Source organism: Asterias amurensis, chromosome 16 (assembly GCF_032118995.1).
Source record: "Asterias amurensis chromosome 16, ASM3211899v1".
NCBI lineage: Eukaryota > Metazoa > Echinodermata > Asteroidea > Forcipulatida > Asteriidae > Asterias > Asterias amurensis.
In genome coordinates this window covers 6010145-6025422 of record NC_092663.1, presented here as the reverse complement: position 1 = coordinate 6025422, position 15278 = coordinate 6010145, and the positions used below count along the sequence as shown (strand labels likewise).

The window sequence follows — 15278 nt, the reverse complement described above, 5'->3', positions numbered from 1 at the left end:
TGAATAATCAAATGATTTAATGATAGATGTAGGATGGAAAGCCTGAATGATCAAATGATTTAGTGATAGATGTAGGATGGAAAGCCTGAATAATCAAATGATTTAGTGATAGATGTAGGATGGAAAGCCAGAATGATCAAATGATTTAATGATAGATGTAGGATGGAAAGCCTGAATAATCAAATGATTTAATGATAGATGTAGGATGGAAAGCCTGAATGATCAAATGATTTAATGTTTGATGTAGGATGGAAAGCCAGAATGATCAAATGATTTAGTGATAGATGTAGGATGGAAAGCCAGAATGATCAAATGATTTAATGATAGATGTAGGATGGAAAGCCTGAATGATCAAATGATTTAGTGATAGATGTAGGATGGAAAGCCAGAATGATCAAATGATTTAATGGTAGATGTAGGATGGAAAGCCAGAATGATCAAATGATTTAATGATAGATGTAGGATGGAAAGCCTGAATAATCAAATGATTTAATGATAGATGTAGGATGGAGAGCCTGAATGATCAAATGATTTAATGATAAATGTAGGATGGAAAGCCTGAATAATCAAATGATTTAGTGATAGATGTAGGATGGAGAGCCTGAATAATCAAATGATTTAATGATAGATGTAGGATGGAAAGCCTGAATGATCAAATGATTTAGTGATAGATGTAGGATGGAAAGCCTGAATGATCAAATGATTTAATGATAGATGTAGGATGGAAAGCCAGAATGATCAAATGATTTAGTGATAGATGTAGGATGGAAAGCCTGAATGATCAAATGATTTAATGATAGATGTAGGATGGAAAGCCTGAATGATCAAATGATTTAATGATAAATGTAGGATGGAAAGCCTGAATAATCAAATGATTTAGTGATAGATGTAGGATGGAAAGCCTGAATAATCAAATGATTTAATGATAGATGTAGGATGGAAAGCCAGAATGATCAAATGATTTAATGATAGATGTAGGATGGAAAGCCAGAATGATCAAATGATTTAATGACAGATGTAGGATGGAAAGCCTGAACGATCAAATGATTTAATGATAGATGTAGGGTGGAAAGCCTGAATGATTGAATGCATGTTGAGATAATTAATTAAATTATTGACTTTTTAAAGCTACTACCGATTCCTATTCCCTATTTACAAAGTAAATGAAATGCCGAACCTACCTCCAGTAGCAATGTATGCCTTTGTAACATTATGGCCATAGAATGGAAATACAAATGGTAGATTAACCACCTAGAAGAAAACAGTCATTGAAAATTATGTTGTTGTATTAAGCTCTGTTAAAGTTTGGTACCGATGGCATCATCAGACTTGGGCTTTAAGACAACTTCTTCGCAAAACAAAATACAACAAAAACAGCAAAAGTCTCAAATAGATGATTAATGTCCATCGATGTCAGTTTTTTAATAACCGATATATCAAAAATTTAATATCGAGTATACTCGATATATCAAGTTTTTCCCCTGTGCAAGATGAAGCCTATAATAACAGTTCTTAATGAACCGAAAACAGGACAGTCTAATAGGGTTGCACATTTACCTGTTTCAGCTTGATCCTTCGCACTTATTGTTAGTCTAAACATGGAGGAAGGAAGAGAAGGAGATCGAACGACCCGCAAAACTGCAGAGTAACAAAAATATACCCTGACAATGCCCCTGTCTGACCAGTGGAAAAAGATAGGAGACCTCCAGCTGGACGGCCGATTAACGAGCAGGATTAGATCTCTTTGTACAGAATGTGCGGTACCGCCGCTCTGCACCGTTGCCTTCGTGTAAAGTTGAATCATTGGGGACATTTACCGTTTGTGGTGTTTCACTGAAACATCATGGCATATTTTTACATTTTTTGTGACTTTCCGGTCACTAGCGGTGGTTCAAAATTTGGGTATTAGCACACGAGGGTGGTTGGTATTCAATTGTGTTTTTCGATTTGGTGGGCACAAGTGTACACAATTTTTATCAGGTCTCAAAAAAGTTGTTTTTCTGTATTACGTATATCCATACGACATACGACACCATGGTTGAGTAAAGAACCAAGTGCGCACGCGCAAACTCACATACGCCAGGTCGCCCATTGTCTGTATAAGGTATGTGGGTGATTATGAGGTGTCGTTAAACGACCGCGGTACCACGGGTTTGACTTTTGAAGTCCCTTCGTTCAAGCTCCTTCTCTTCCTTCCTCCATGGTCTAAACAATATCAAATTGCCCCGCCATGCTCCGCTTTTTTGTGTGTAAATGAAGCAAAGATGTGATTAGGGTTGCCGCTTCTGCTTGCTAAGCGAAAAGAGAACGTCCGCTCCATGGGGCATGTTTTTTACACACAAAGGTCCCATTATGCGGCTAGGACACAGTTCTTCTCGTACAGAATAGGCTCTACACTTTTTTTTGCACAGTCTGGCTCTGTGTGTTTTTAAAACTCAATGTATGAGGGAATGCAGGGGAACCAGACGCTTAAAAGGTCCCATTAAGCGGCTAGGATACAATTTTCCTTGTACTGCATGTACCTTCTACATTATTATCCCCACAGTCTGGCTCTGTTGTGCTTCAATTGCTTGTTGTATTTAGGGCAAGTGGGGTCGGAACCAGACAAAAATGGACAAATACTTGGCTATCTTCAATTTATGCAATAAATGGGACATTATTTTCCGTACTTTTTCCGCTGGAGAATTGCATGCCTGGTTTACGCGACATAAAAATTTTAGAAAATATCGAAAATTTTCGATATATCAAAAAATTGGATAATTCGATAAGATTTTTAAGAAAAGACATCGGCAATTTTGATGTAAAAAAAATATTGAGTTTTTGAGTATTTTCGATATATCAACGGACGTTATAGATGATACATCTTACCTATTCCCTTTGTTCATTAGAAATTTGAGCAATCTTTACAATAAAAGAACAAATGTTGAAATAAAATTAAAAATTAATGAGAGACTAGTGAAAAGAAACTGTTATAATTCATATAAAAATCTTCAAACACACATTATTTATTGTAGTTTTAAACGCGCAAAGTGAAAGCAGTCACTGACCCTGGAATCCTTCAGCATCAATGAATCATCTAATGACACAGTATAAACAAAGTCCTTAATTTAACAACTGAGACTATTGTGATGACGTCGGGTGAATTTTGCAATAGAAACTTTCCAAATTTTGGAATAGGGAGGTTAGAATGTCTAGAAAGTTTCAAAGTGAACCTTAGACAGATCATAAAAGGACATCTATACTGAAAAAAGTGCACTACAACATCAACAATAGTAAAAGGTAAAAACAACAATGTAGTTAAAACCCGAATGATACCACAGCTCACTGTTCCAGCTGCCCATTGCATACTTGTGTTTACTTAATGGCAGATGGAACAAATGAACTGCCATACTTCCGGGTTGAAGGAACCAATTGATTGTTTCTTAAGCTTTTCTAGAATTTCAATTGAATTTGGGTGTGAGCTGTCAGAACTAATTAAATTTATTTTATTTGAAACGAGAGATTTGTATTTACAAATCATCCGGTACAGCCTGCTGAAAACCGATAATTGTGTTAGCGTGTTTGACTACTCTATCCAATCAACCTTATCTTGAGCCCTCATGTTCCCATACACAGATTAAACAGAATGTCAAAATAACCTGTAGGACAGATTTGTAGAACAATTGTAAAATTGCATGATCAAGAGTAAAGCTTTTGTAGGAAAAAACAAGATTTGTTGGAGCTTGTTAAACTTGGATTCAGCACAAGAGTCAAATTTAGTTGATTGTCGATTTCAACTTGGACCTTTTCAACAACTTTGCCCTTATTACTTACGGGATGATCCACAGTCTTGTTAATTTTTAATCAAACGTCATCTCTTTTGTTTTCTTAACATTCATTTCTAAAAAAAATTAAAACTAGACATGATTGCATTTGTGCACAAATGCAGAGCTGTTTCGTTAATAAAATTTTCAAATTGTCCCTCTCAATTTGAAATTCTCTTTGCATCAAAGCAGTTGCGACAGTCCAGCCTATTTAAAAAAATAATTTGGATTATACCAAGTTCAGATAGCAATTTATGACTTAAAGGTGCAAAAATTTAAAAAATCATAAAAAATTAAGTGATGACGTCATCATGACGTCGTGTTACAATTCACAAGAACTTGTCAATATCCAACAACCTACCAAGTTTCAACATAATCGCATAATTACTTCGGGAGTTATATTAGTTCAAAAAGTGCACCTTTAAGGCCGCGTCACGTGACCCCCAATGACGTCATTGATCTGAAACTTCACACATATGATGGCTGCCTGACAGTTAACGTGTGTGTAAAATTTGAAGTGATTACAAAAAACTTCACCACACACATCTTCAAAAAGTTCATTTTGACGAATTTTCAACCTGCCGCTAGAGGGCACTGTTGCATTTTGTGACGTCATTGGTATTTTTTTTTAACTGCCCACCCTTGCCAGGCACTAACATCGTTAAAAGCAACTTCATATCTTTTGCCAATTTTGAATTAGAGGGCCAGTTCCGGTTTCGACCGGAAGTAGAGGTCATGTGAGGTCACGCACACGAAACAAAATGAAGACCTAATTTATCCCTACCCAATCCCGCAAACAGAAACCTACGGTCTCTTGTGGCTGATTTGTTATAAATTTTCAAACATTTAAAACACAACACCTTTAAGATGTCGTCACGTGACTTGTGATGATGTCATAATGACATCCTTGTTTTGCAATGATCATTGCCCCAATACCTTTCATCCCTGAAAGTTTCATTGCAATTGCTCTTTGGGAACCTTGCAAATCAGCACTTATATGACATTTTTCTGAAGATGACAAATAAAAAAAATAATAATAATAAAAAAAACTTTAACAAAAACAAGAGCTGTTTCGCTGCGCTGCGCTGCGCTACGAAACAGCTAATAATTAAGTACAGGTACATAAATGTAAATCAGTGACACAAAAGAATAACAGAAACTTACTGCTGCGGTGAGATGACTTTCGGATAATGCTTTGTGTGGAATCACAGTAAAAGAAGGTTCTCTTTCCAAGTCAATATAATGCGTGCTTTGCCCTTGATAATACGATGAATTATAGTATAAATGACCCTGATCCTGTAAAACAAAAAAATATGACAGTAATCAGAATAGAAACAATGATACCAATCAAATGTTCATCTTTACAGGGGTGAGAGTCATTACTAACGAAAAAGTCTGAAACTTGGATACAAATAAAAGGTATGTTGAAATGATGCCATTTCTACTGTTTGGTAGCCCCTGGGGTTATAGATTCCAAGGAGCTTTTGGAAACAGTATCCAAAGCCATAGAGAAGTAGACCAATGAGCAGGATTTCATTAGTTGTGGAAAAAAATATTGTCTGATTTTCTTCACCAGGCCTACATAAAAAGTCTGAATTCAGCCAAAAGTCTGAACAATATCATCCCTGTCTTGACTAGAATGTACAAGGCTCAAAAGCACATTGACACTTCCACAATACTATCAACAAAAAGTGCTGTCAGTGCCTTTCCAACAGAAATCTGTTTATCTTAATTGAAATCTTCCCTCAAACTCACCTCATCTATAATCATTGATTGAGGGGTTGTTGTTACTCCCTGTCGTTTTTGTCTAGATGAAAGAATATTGGGTTCCAACTGGTCCTCTCTGATAGAATGTACATGTATGTTAGTGTGCATAGCTTCATCAATCACTGTGTATCCCGGCACTAAAAAAAGGGAGAAATGAATCAAGAATGATTTAAAGGTAATGTTTCAAAGTATCAAAGTGTTTCAAAGTGCTCTGGACTCCAGTGACAAACATTGGCGTCAATCAGGGCGGAGGAGGGGGGGGGGGGTTGAGGAAATGGGGGAGATGTCCCCACAACTTTTCAAGGGTCACCTGGCCAGCAGGACCAGTTGGCTTGATTGTTCACTGGTCCACCAGGTTTTTGACTGGTCCCTCAATTTTTTTTTTTAACTAATAGTACTGTTGTATACCAACTGATACATTATCTCGATTATCTTTGGGTTGCTAGTTAACAAAGGCGAGGCACCCACAGAGCGAGCTAGCGTCAAGGGATCACCGGGACCCTGGGACGGGGTGACCAGCCATAGGCTTTGATAGATGTTGCGATGATGCTCTGGGATGATTCTCGGAGTGGGGGCAGAGGCGATTTGGAACACATTGTTAAAAGATCATCAAAGTACACGTATTTAAAGTCACCTGGAAGTGGTATTTTGTCAAAATAAAGCTTTTGTCACTAAAAATGTGTTTTGATGAGTGGAATATGAATAAACAGTTAACTAAGATTCTTAAAAATTAGCTTCCATTTATTTACAAGCTTAAAAGTAGGCCCGACCTGATAGGGTGCTGTTCGTGACATCAACCGAGGCGCGGTATTTGAAGAGAAAATGAGTTACCTGGCCCCGTACACCAGCCGTACACTACGTGTTGGTACCTGAATGGTATGATGCCTACGTACAGAACTACGGTCACGGAGCAGACTGAATGCACTGTATGGCTGCTGTGTGGAAGGTCCACTCGGATTACCCAGCACGGTAAATCGCATGCAGTGCCAACACAAGATAGTGACGCTTGGCGCAAGCTACAAACATGACCTCAAAGTTGAAACAATACTCATTTTTTTCCACGTTAGGCAAATGCTCCTTTAGGTTCGGAACGTCTTTCAGGTACCTTCTTCGACTTCCCACTAGCTGGAAAAAATTTTGGGATGGCGTCATGTTTTAGAAAAGATCGTTTCCGGATTCTCAAAGCACGACGGCTCGAAGTGTTGCTGCACAGCGCTGGGAAATATGTCGGACCCACCGGACCACTTTGCAAAAACTGACCCCATCTTAAGTTGTTTTGCTGCATCCAGCAGCAATACACCCGGTTGACATTGCCGGAAAAATGCAAGAAAAAAAACAACTTTTTTGCGAAACGTACAAACTTTCATGTTACCACTAGGACTTGAATGTACTTGCACGTACGTGTGTTCGATGTTCGATCGAGGCAAAGTCTGCCTCGATTGACGTCACAAAAGGGGTAGGCGGGGTCACCCCCAAACAACTTTATCTATTTTGTAAACATATAAATCGTTACAAACAATTACTCAATTTTTTTTTATTGTGCATAAACATACTCTAATTATTAATTATCTAATGTTTGAAGAAGAAAAAACTATATGTCCAGGTGACTTTTGAAGCTTTCTCTGATGTCACAAGCTATGTTTAATTAGTGGACTAGCCTATTCATCACCACTAAAACCCAAATCAATCTATTCAATAAAAGCACCTTTATGGGCCTGGAATATTTATATTTTTTCCACCAGCCGCAACTCCTGCGATTTTCCACTTTCCCCATCTTCCAAAGAGAGATAGTGTTATTTGTTTTTTGTTAAATGAATAATTAAACAATAGTATAGGCCCTAATACGGCAAATCTAAGTATTAGCCTACAATTGAATCAAATAAAGGTATAACTCTTCTTTCATAAGTATGACTAAACGAAAGTTTGATGAATGAACACACAGCTCTCAAAGAACAGCCAACTTTTCACACACATGCTCCAAATGTAAACGGTTCAACAGAATCATATTCTTAACTAAACAAATGGCAGAAGAAAGTGAACGTTTCATAACCAACCTATCCAGGGCAAACCTAAAAAATTGCTTCAAAATTATCAAAGGCATAAGCCCCCTATGGCTTAACATCGCTCAACTAGACACTGGGCGACTTTGATAGGGGGCGACTATGTCGGGGGGTGACTTTGTTGGGAGGCGACTCCGTCAGGGGGCGACTTTGTGAGGGGCGACCTTGACAGGGGGCGACTTTGTAAGTGAAGGGGCGACTTTTTAGTGGGCAGCTTTGCTGGGGGGCGATTTAGTAGTGGGCGACTTTGCTGGGGGGCGAGTTGACTGGTTTCCATTCCAGCCATTGCTCTTGACCAATAGAAATGAAAAAACTGTCTTATATTATCGTAGGAGGTCCTGTTTTCAAGGTGTCCCTAAAATCGTGGCAAATCGCAGGCCTGATACTTCACGGAGGCAACGAAGGCGATTGCCTCTGTTGCCCCTTGTCATTGCCTTGGTGCCCTTGAAATGCTCAAGTAGAACTTTACAACTTCCTCATAGGGTGCCCTTTGCCAAAGAGAAAATGCCTTGGTGCCCTTGCCCTTTCAAAAACGAAGCATATAGCCCTGATTAATCGTTTACCTCTCTGTGGGCGATGTAAACAGTCCCTAGATAACAATTTTGTGGTTTTGTTTGCCAAGCAAAGAGTCTCCTCTCCGTTGACCCAAACTTAGAAACACGTAAGGCTCCACTGGTTATTTGCATTTGTAATGCAAAAAGTTTGGTATTTTAGGCATTTCTACAAGGTACAAAAATATGTCATAATGTTGATGCCATATAATAAAAAATATTTGCCCACCCAAAAAGTTTCATCAAACACTATTTCAATTCACAATTCATTATTGATCAAATCATGTGACTGAATATTTTGCTGAGCATTCTGGAAAAAAAATACAGAGGCTTAAAGAAGCCATGTGCCTTATATAATTTTCTAATAATTTTGGAGATTTTTATTTTTTAACCCTCATATCAATATTATTATTAATATTAAAATGTAATCATCAGCTTATTGATTCAATTATCACTGTTTATTTATACGCTTTATTATAAATTTTAAGAGAAAAAAACGGGAAAAAAACTAAATATTAATCAGATTTGAAAGCCAATAATTATTCACACTTTTTATTATTTTTTTAATTTTTTTTATTTTTTGCAAATTACCATGGTAGTTTTTTAAATTTCATTAAAAAATATTTTGAATAAAACGAAGACAACTGCTGAACAGCAAGAAAGAACACTTGTTTTTTGTAGTCACTGCAGATGTTTCTTCCATGTATGGCTGCACCGGGAAACCATACTTTCTTGTTTGCCGTGAAAACAGGAAAAATCGAAAAATCAAAACAAATGGGGCCAGTTGAAGTCATCGAAGATCGGTGTGTAGTGTGAACAATTCAATGTCCATCAAGTTTTAATGTTTGCATACTTCATATAATAAAGATAATTAGGGCATCGGTTGATATCTATATGGCATCATTATTTTTTTCCCAATTCAAAGAAAAAGGCATAATACCGTGAAAACTGGTAAGAGGAGGATATATGTATTAATAAGCACAGGTGCAAGCTCACGTGTCACGCCCATGTTTAAAGACTTCTGGCTGTGGTTATATCATCTGTTTAAACACCCCCACGTGATGTCCTTTCAACCAACCGTTCAAAATGGAGAAACTGTCCCAGGTATTTTATTTATCAAAATCTGAGATGATGAGCATGTCATGATGAACAGTGTACAGGTGTACACGTACAGTACCATTTTCATATAATACTTTCTTACTAAATTAATAAATAGTATTTAAAATTTAATAAATAGAATAGTTTGAAAAGCAAAGATCGTATAGCGCCGTAACTATAGGCGTAAACAAACATGACATGAAATGAAAGAGTGACTTGACTTACCGCTCCTTGAGCTTGCAAAGCAAAAGCATTGCAATAATGACACCAAACACAACATGTAGGTAATCAAATAAATCTGATGATGGTGGGTACGACCACGACGTAGCACATTCAATTTAAATAGTTTTGGAAACATGCACAACGAAGTTCTGACTGCCATTTTGAGATGTCCGTTCGTTCGGTTTTCGTGGATCCAAACCCCCCAAAATCCACAAATGAAATTAATGGAAATGCAGGTATTAAAAATGCTGCAGCAGCCCGTCTGTGTTTAGTCTTGGCCCAAGACGATGGTGCTTGATTCTGGATAGTGTACTACGCGCGGTTGAATCGCCAAAGCGCGCCCGCCACGGTATGATTTAGTTACGTGGACGGCTCGAAATCTAGACTACACTCTGCAAGGTAGCTTGCAGAGTGTAGTCTAGATTTCGAGCCGTCCACGTAACTAAATCATACCGTGGCGGGCGCGCTTTGGCGATTCAACCGCGCGTAGTAAGGCCGGTTTATAGTCGGTCGCGCGACGGTCGCGCGATGGAAATCGTCGGACGCTGAGGATCGCTGGACGCTGGCATTTTTTGCACAGTTTATAGTCGTCGCGCGATGGGATGCAGTTTGTACAGTATACACATACCCAATTAATTATGTTAAAAAGAAAACCATCTTTCTCAAATTGTTATCAGCGTTATGAACAACCAAAAACGAAGAATTTTAGTTTATTTGATATGAATTTTCCTTTAGACTGGACTCACTCGGGGATAAACAAAAACACATCATTTTCACTTTGTTTTCCATGTTTTTACATTCAACCAATTTAATAAAATTAAAAAAAAAAATAAAAAACCCGTTGCAGCCACGTCCTTTAAAAAACTCGTTAAGTTGAGTTTGTGAAAAAAATCTCAATAATGTCACTTAACCAGATCAGATATCAAATTATTAAGTCTGCGAGCATACAAAGAGTTGTTTTCGAAGTTGTATCAATGAATTTTGAAATTAAGTGTTTACTTAATATTCTGGAAACAGCATAGTATTATTTGAAAAACATGTTTGGGTTTCTTTTTTTCTGAAAGGGAACATCGATGGGAAGCGTTATATATTGTAAAGCAACAATTCCGTTAGTTTTTCTCAACCATTGCTGTTCTGAAGTGTACCAAACATATGACAGGCATTAAATCGTTCGGTTTTACAAATACAATTCCCACACTTCGAATCAGCGGTGCAGTCAGCAGGGAGGGGGGGAGTGGCTACCCCAAACAAATAAAATACCCCCCTCCTCTGAAAAAAAGGGAAAATGGACACGCAGCCACAAAATGCCATAAGCACCCCCCTCCGCACAGCATACTCCTTCCCGACTAACAAAGCAACCCCTGCCCACATGTTAAAACTACTAACCCCTAGCCCTCCCCATGAAAAGTCATAGCCATACCACTGCTTCCGAATCACTTTGTGTCAATATTGGTATGAAAAAGATACAAGCCACACAATTTAATAAAGTGTCCAGAATTTAACTATTGAACTTTGTGAACTCAACAGGAGAAAAGAAACAGACTACTGTTTTTTGACTTGTTCATTTATTTATTTCAAATCAACTTATAATGAAATTAAAGGTACGATTTACTTATTAAACATAGCGAGCAAGAGAGTGATCAGTATGTACAGAAGAGGACAACGAACATTAAGCTATAATTTTGCATAATTAATGCAGCGGCAAATTTATAAATTTTTACCGATTATATTTTAAATAATGTTTTTTTTTAGAAAAGCAAGTGCACAAATCATCAGGAATGACTTGAGTAGCTGTAGAATGTTTGTAGTAAATACAATGCAAAGGAAATTTAAATTGATGGGCTATCATTGTTAAAGTAAAGTTTTAAAGTTAAGGATTTCATCGCAGCTTTTCTTCAACATTATTATCATTGATGTATCAGATGTCTGTGTCAAAGGATGTCCTTCTTGTGTCCATTTGTTTTTATCACAGATGCTGCAAGTGTGGCTGACAAACTGGAGGTTTTGTTTTGTGTAGAAAGTATGCCCACTGTTCTAATACAGGGAGACAAAAAAACAAACCAAAACATTGTAACAAAATCCTTCAATTGTTAACATAATACTCTTTTTCAATTTGACCTAAGATTGGGACTTTAACAAAATACAAACTTCACCTGCAAACTTGCAAAAAAAACAAATTCATTGTGTTACATAGCCCTATCTTCATGAAGAGTTTTCCAACAGTTTGTTTACATGGTTAATACAACCAGGGCTCGATTTGGGGGAAAAAAATCACAAGACTTTTACTGGACCAGAGAATCTGACAAGACTGGGATCGATATGAGGAGAACACTTTCTACACACTACATTGAAACTGCTGTTGGAACAAGCACTAAAAGAAGATATATTGGCATTCAATAGACTAAAATGCAATGAGGTGTTACTATTTAAATTAAAAAACACAATACCACTGGACTTGTACGGTCGTAAGTTTACTGGCCCAACGCTATAACCACTGGACTTGGCCTGTGGTCCAGTGTTGATTTCGAGCCCTGAAAACCGACACAATCAATCATTGTATGACTTGGAATTGTTTTGTGCATATTCTACTAACTGTGTGTCAAGAATACATTAAGCAATGCCATTGTCCCTGGATGTAACCATCATACCTGTTTCTATATGATGCTGATCAGTTGGCAACTCAATACTTGTTGGTTTTCCCTGAACCTCTGATGGCCTGCTCCTTTTCACAAAGGGATGTGTACATCAATCTCCCATAGCATTTGCCACTTTATGCTGTTTAAAATGCAAAAGTTAACAATTGAACATGTAAAATTTAGCTTTATATTAATTTGAAAAATACAAGTATCCATAATACCTAACAATCTGCAAACGAACTAGAATCGGTAAACATGAGATCCAAGTCATATTCAGTATAAAATTTATAAAAACAGCCCACTGTTTTTTGTTCCACTGTTGGGGACCTTTTAACTTTTTAAAAACACTAGTTGTTCCTCACTAAACTGAGAAAAAAATAATAATAATAATGTGCAATTTCACTCCAAAAAGGGTTCTAGTCTTGGTATGGGCAACAAGAAGAAAACAGTTCAAGAGTCAGACGAAAGTTATTCGGGGGAGTTGCGGTCAGGAATTAAATTAGTAAAATTACTTCATACAATCAAACTGGGTACTACCCTAAGTAGACCAATGGACCGAAAAATCAGTATATCAAATGTATGTAGCATTTTAAATAAACATTTACCTGTTTACCAAAATACTACTACTACTAAGCAGTAAAGTACCAAGAGTTGTTTTGACTTGGGTTGGAACGGAACAATTTTTTTTATGTAACATAACATTTTGCAGCATATGTATTTGTCTTCGTCTGCTTACAACAGGAAATAAAATGGTGCACCGATTGTAAAGATAACAACTTGCCGTTAGCCTCTCTATCCTTTACGACTCATAGTATTTGAGAGGGTCACATATATATATATAAATGTTTCAAAATACCGTCCGACCGTCTGTGTGTTCAATTGTAAATTTGGATTACATGACTGTTTCTCCTATGTTAAAAAACAAGCTAGTACTCGTGTTTATTATCAAAAAACTAAGTTGTACTGCTGTTGCTAAGTTAAAGTAATGTCAAGTGATGAGTCGTGAGATCAGTCAAATCAACTCGACCCAAGAAAGTTTAATTAAGCTAAGAAGGGTAAAGCAAGAACATGCAGCATGCAGCTGTCGTATGACATGCAGTAACACCCAGTTTTGTTCGATGAAAAACAATGTATTACAATACATTTTAATAGTAGTAGTGGGGGTACGTGTGTGTTTGTATCAAGGATTCAAGGTATTTTGTTTTTAGTGTGATCTGTATTCTTTGTGCATACGGCTACGCATACACAAAAAAACTGCCCCACTCGGTAGACGTTTTTTCGTTAATTTTACTGTTTAAAATACTCACACATTGACTGCAATGTTACTGTAATGATTGCCCATGCAGTTTCCTTCCTGTCGACATGTTCGTAACTTTTACCAGCTCCAAAAATCGAACGTAAACAAGAAAAAACTAACTTTTTAGGACACCGCTCAGCGAACAAAGTTACGGTCGTCCATTTTGTTTTATTTGTAAGCGGCCTCTTGATAAATTTGCATATTCATCGTTTCTCGGTAATCCAACGATTCTATTGGTTCACGGATGAAAAGTGAGGTCAGCGATCGTGTCAAAGTTCAATTAGTTGAACTCTGTAGCGACGTCGCCAGCGCCTTTCAGCGACGCATCGCTGAGCATCGCTGAGGTCTCGACGATGACTATAAACTGTGTTTTTTAGGATCGCGCGTCAAGATTTCCATCGCGCGACCGTCGCGCGACCGACTATAAACCGGCCTGTACACTATCCAGAATCAAGCACCATCGTCTTGGGCCAAGACTAGTCTGTGTTTGGTTACTCTTGAAAAAGACGTCGTCGATGTCGGCGGCCGAGAGCCTAGACTTGATGACAAGTCGTTAGACGCTGCCCATTTGTCTGCCTTTCATGCAACAGTCACAGTGCGATGTTACACATGCAAAACAGTCGTAGGTAGCGCGAGATTGAGACTGACCATAGCGATTAGCCCATCCCAGCGGTCCTCTGGTGGATTTCACAAAGGTAGTCCTAACTTAGGACTAGTCCTAGGCAATGCTAAGAGATAGGACCAGTCCTAAGTTAGGATGAGTTACTGGTCCTAACTTAGGACCAGTCCTATCTCTTAGCATTGCTTAGGACTAGTCCTAAGTTAGGACTACTTTTGTGAAATCCACCCATAACTGGCCGCTGGGGCCGAGCGAACACCGCGCTTAACAATTACCGTCTTGACTTCAAGACTACCGAGAGCCTCACGTAGTCTCCTGATTCTGTCGTCGTCGTCATGTATGAGGTTGGCGCTGTGTGTGTATTATAAAACCTGGCAGAGGGCGCAACAGAACATACGACGTATTGGATGGACGGGTCAACTTGGTCCCAAGTCAACTCGGTCCCAAGTCAACTCGGTCCATAAAGCTATCTAAAAGTGACATCTTTCATATATAGCTCTATGACTCGGTCCCAAGTCAACTCGGTCTGTAAGGTTGATCGATGGGAAGCATGGTTGCATCGATGGGCAGTAATTGGTATGTTTTTCTTTGAAATGGAAATGGGAAACAAAAAAACAACTAATTGGTCACGAAACGAGATGAGTGTGCACCATAGAGCTATATAAGTGGTGTGCACCGATCGTCGAGGTATATTAGATGCCTTCAATAGCGTCCCATTGGTTTTTATATTCAACATAAAAAATTATGTTTGTGTTTCACTTTTGAAAATTACCATCTGTGTTGGGCAATAAATTATGCAACTGAAAAACAATGTGTTCAAATGCTTCTTTGTTTTCAACCAGCGTATAGTGTTTTCTTTAGAGCTCTCGACAATAACATAAATTGACAATTGCATGAATCCTCTTTCTGTAAGTGTAACATAGATTTTTATTTTATCAACCAATTTTCTCCAAAAACATAAAATAATATAAAAGCAGTACACTTTCCGAGAGTTAAAGGCAGTGGACACTATTGGTAATTACTCAAAATAATTATTAGCATAAAACCTTTCTTGGTGACGAGTAATGGGGAGAGGTTGATGGTATAAAACATTGTGAGAAATGGCTCCCACTGAAGTGCCATAGTTTTCGAGAAAGAAGTAATTTTCCACGAATTTGATTTCAAGACCTCCAGATTTAGAGCCTGAAGTCTCGAAATCAACCATCTAAATGCACACAAATTAGTG

The 15278-nt window shown here is 37.8% G+C and overlaps 1 protein-coding gene and 1 long non-coding RNA gene across 3 annotated transcripts in view; both read right to left on the bottom strand.

Moving 5' to 3' along the window:
* The window catches only part of LOC139948983 (plexin domain-containing protein 2-like), a 34712-nt gene extending 24972 nt beyond the window's left edge, over positions 1-9740 (bottom strand). Inside the window, exons 1-4 of the mRNA XM_071947368.1 lie at positions 9505-9740; positions 5559-5707; positions 4968-5099; positions 1182-1251 (exon numbers count right to left, since the gene is read on the bottom strand). Coding sequence (XP_071803469.1) covers positions 1182-1251; positions 4968-5099; positions 5559-5707; positions 9505-9661 — 508 coding nt within the window. The 5' untranslated portion in view covers positions 9662-9740. The remainder of the gene's footprint in view (positions 1-1181; positions 1252-4967; positions 5100-5558; positions 5708-9504) is intronic.
* A 1309-nt stretch (positions 9741-11049) lies between these two features.
* Positions 11050-13820, bottom strand: LOC139949268 (uncharacterized). Of its 2 annotated transcripts, none has more exons than XR_011787538.1 (3): positions 13445-13820; positions 12150-12276; positions 11050-11530 (listed from the first exon to the last, which is right to left on the bottom strand). It is a non-coding gene; the product is annotated as an uncharacterized lncRNA (long non-coding RNA). The 2 variants fall into 2 exon arrangements; XR_011787537.1 differs by having other exon boundaries at positions 11050-11535; positions 13445-13817.
* Between the last annotated feature and the right edge of the window lie 1458 nt (positions 13821-15278).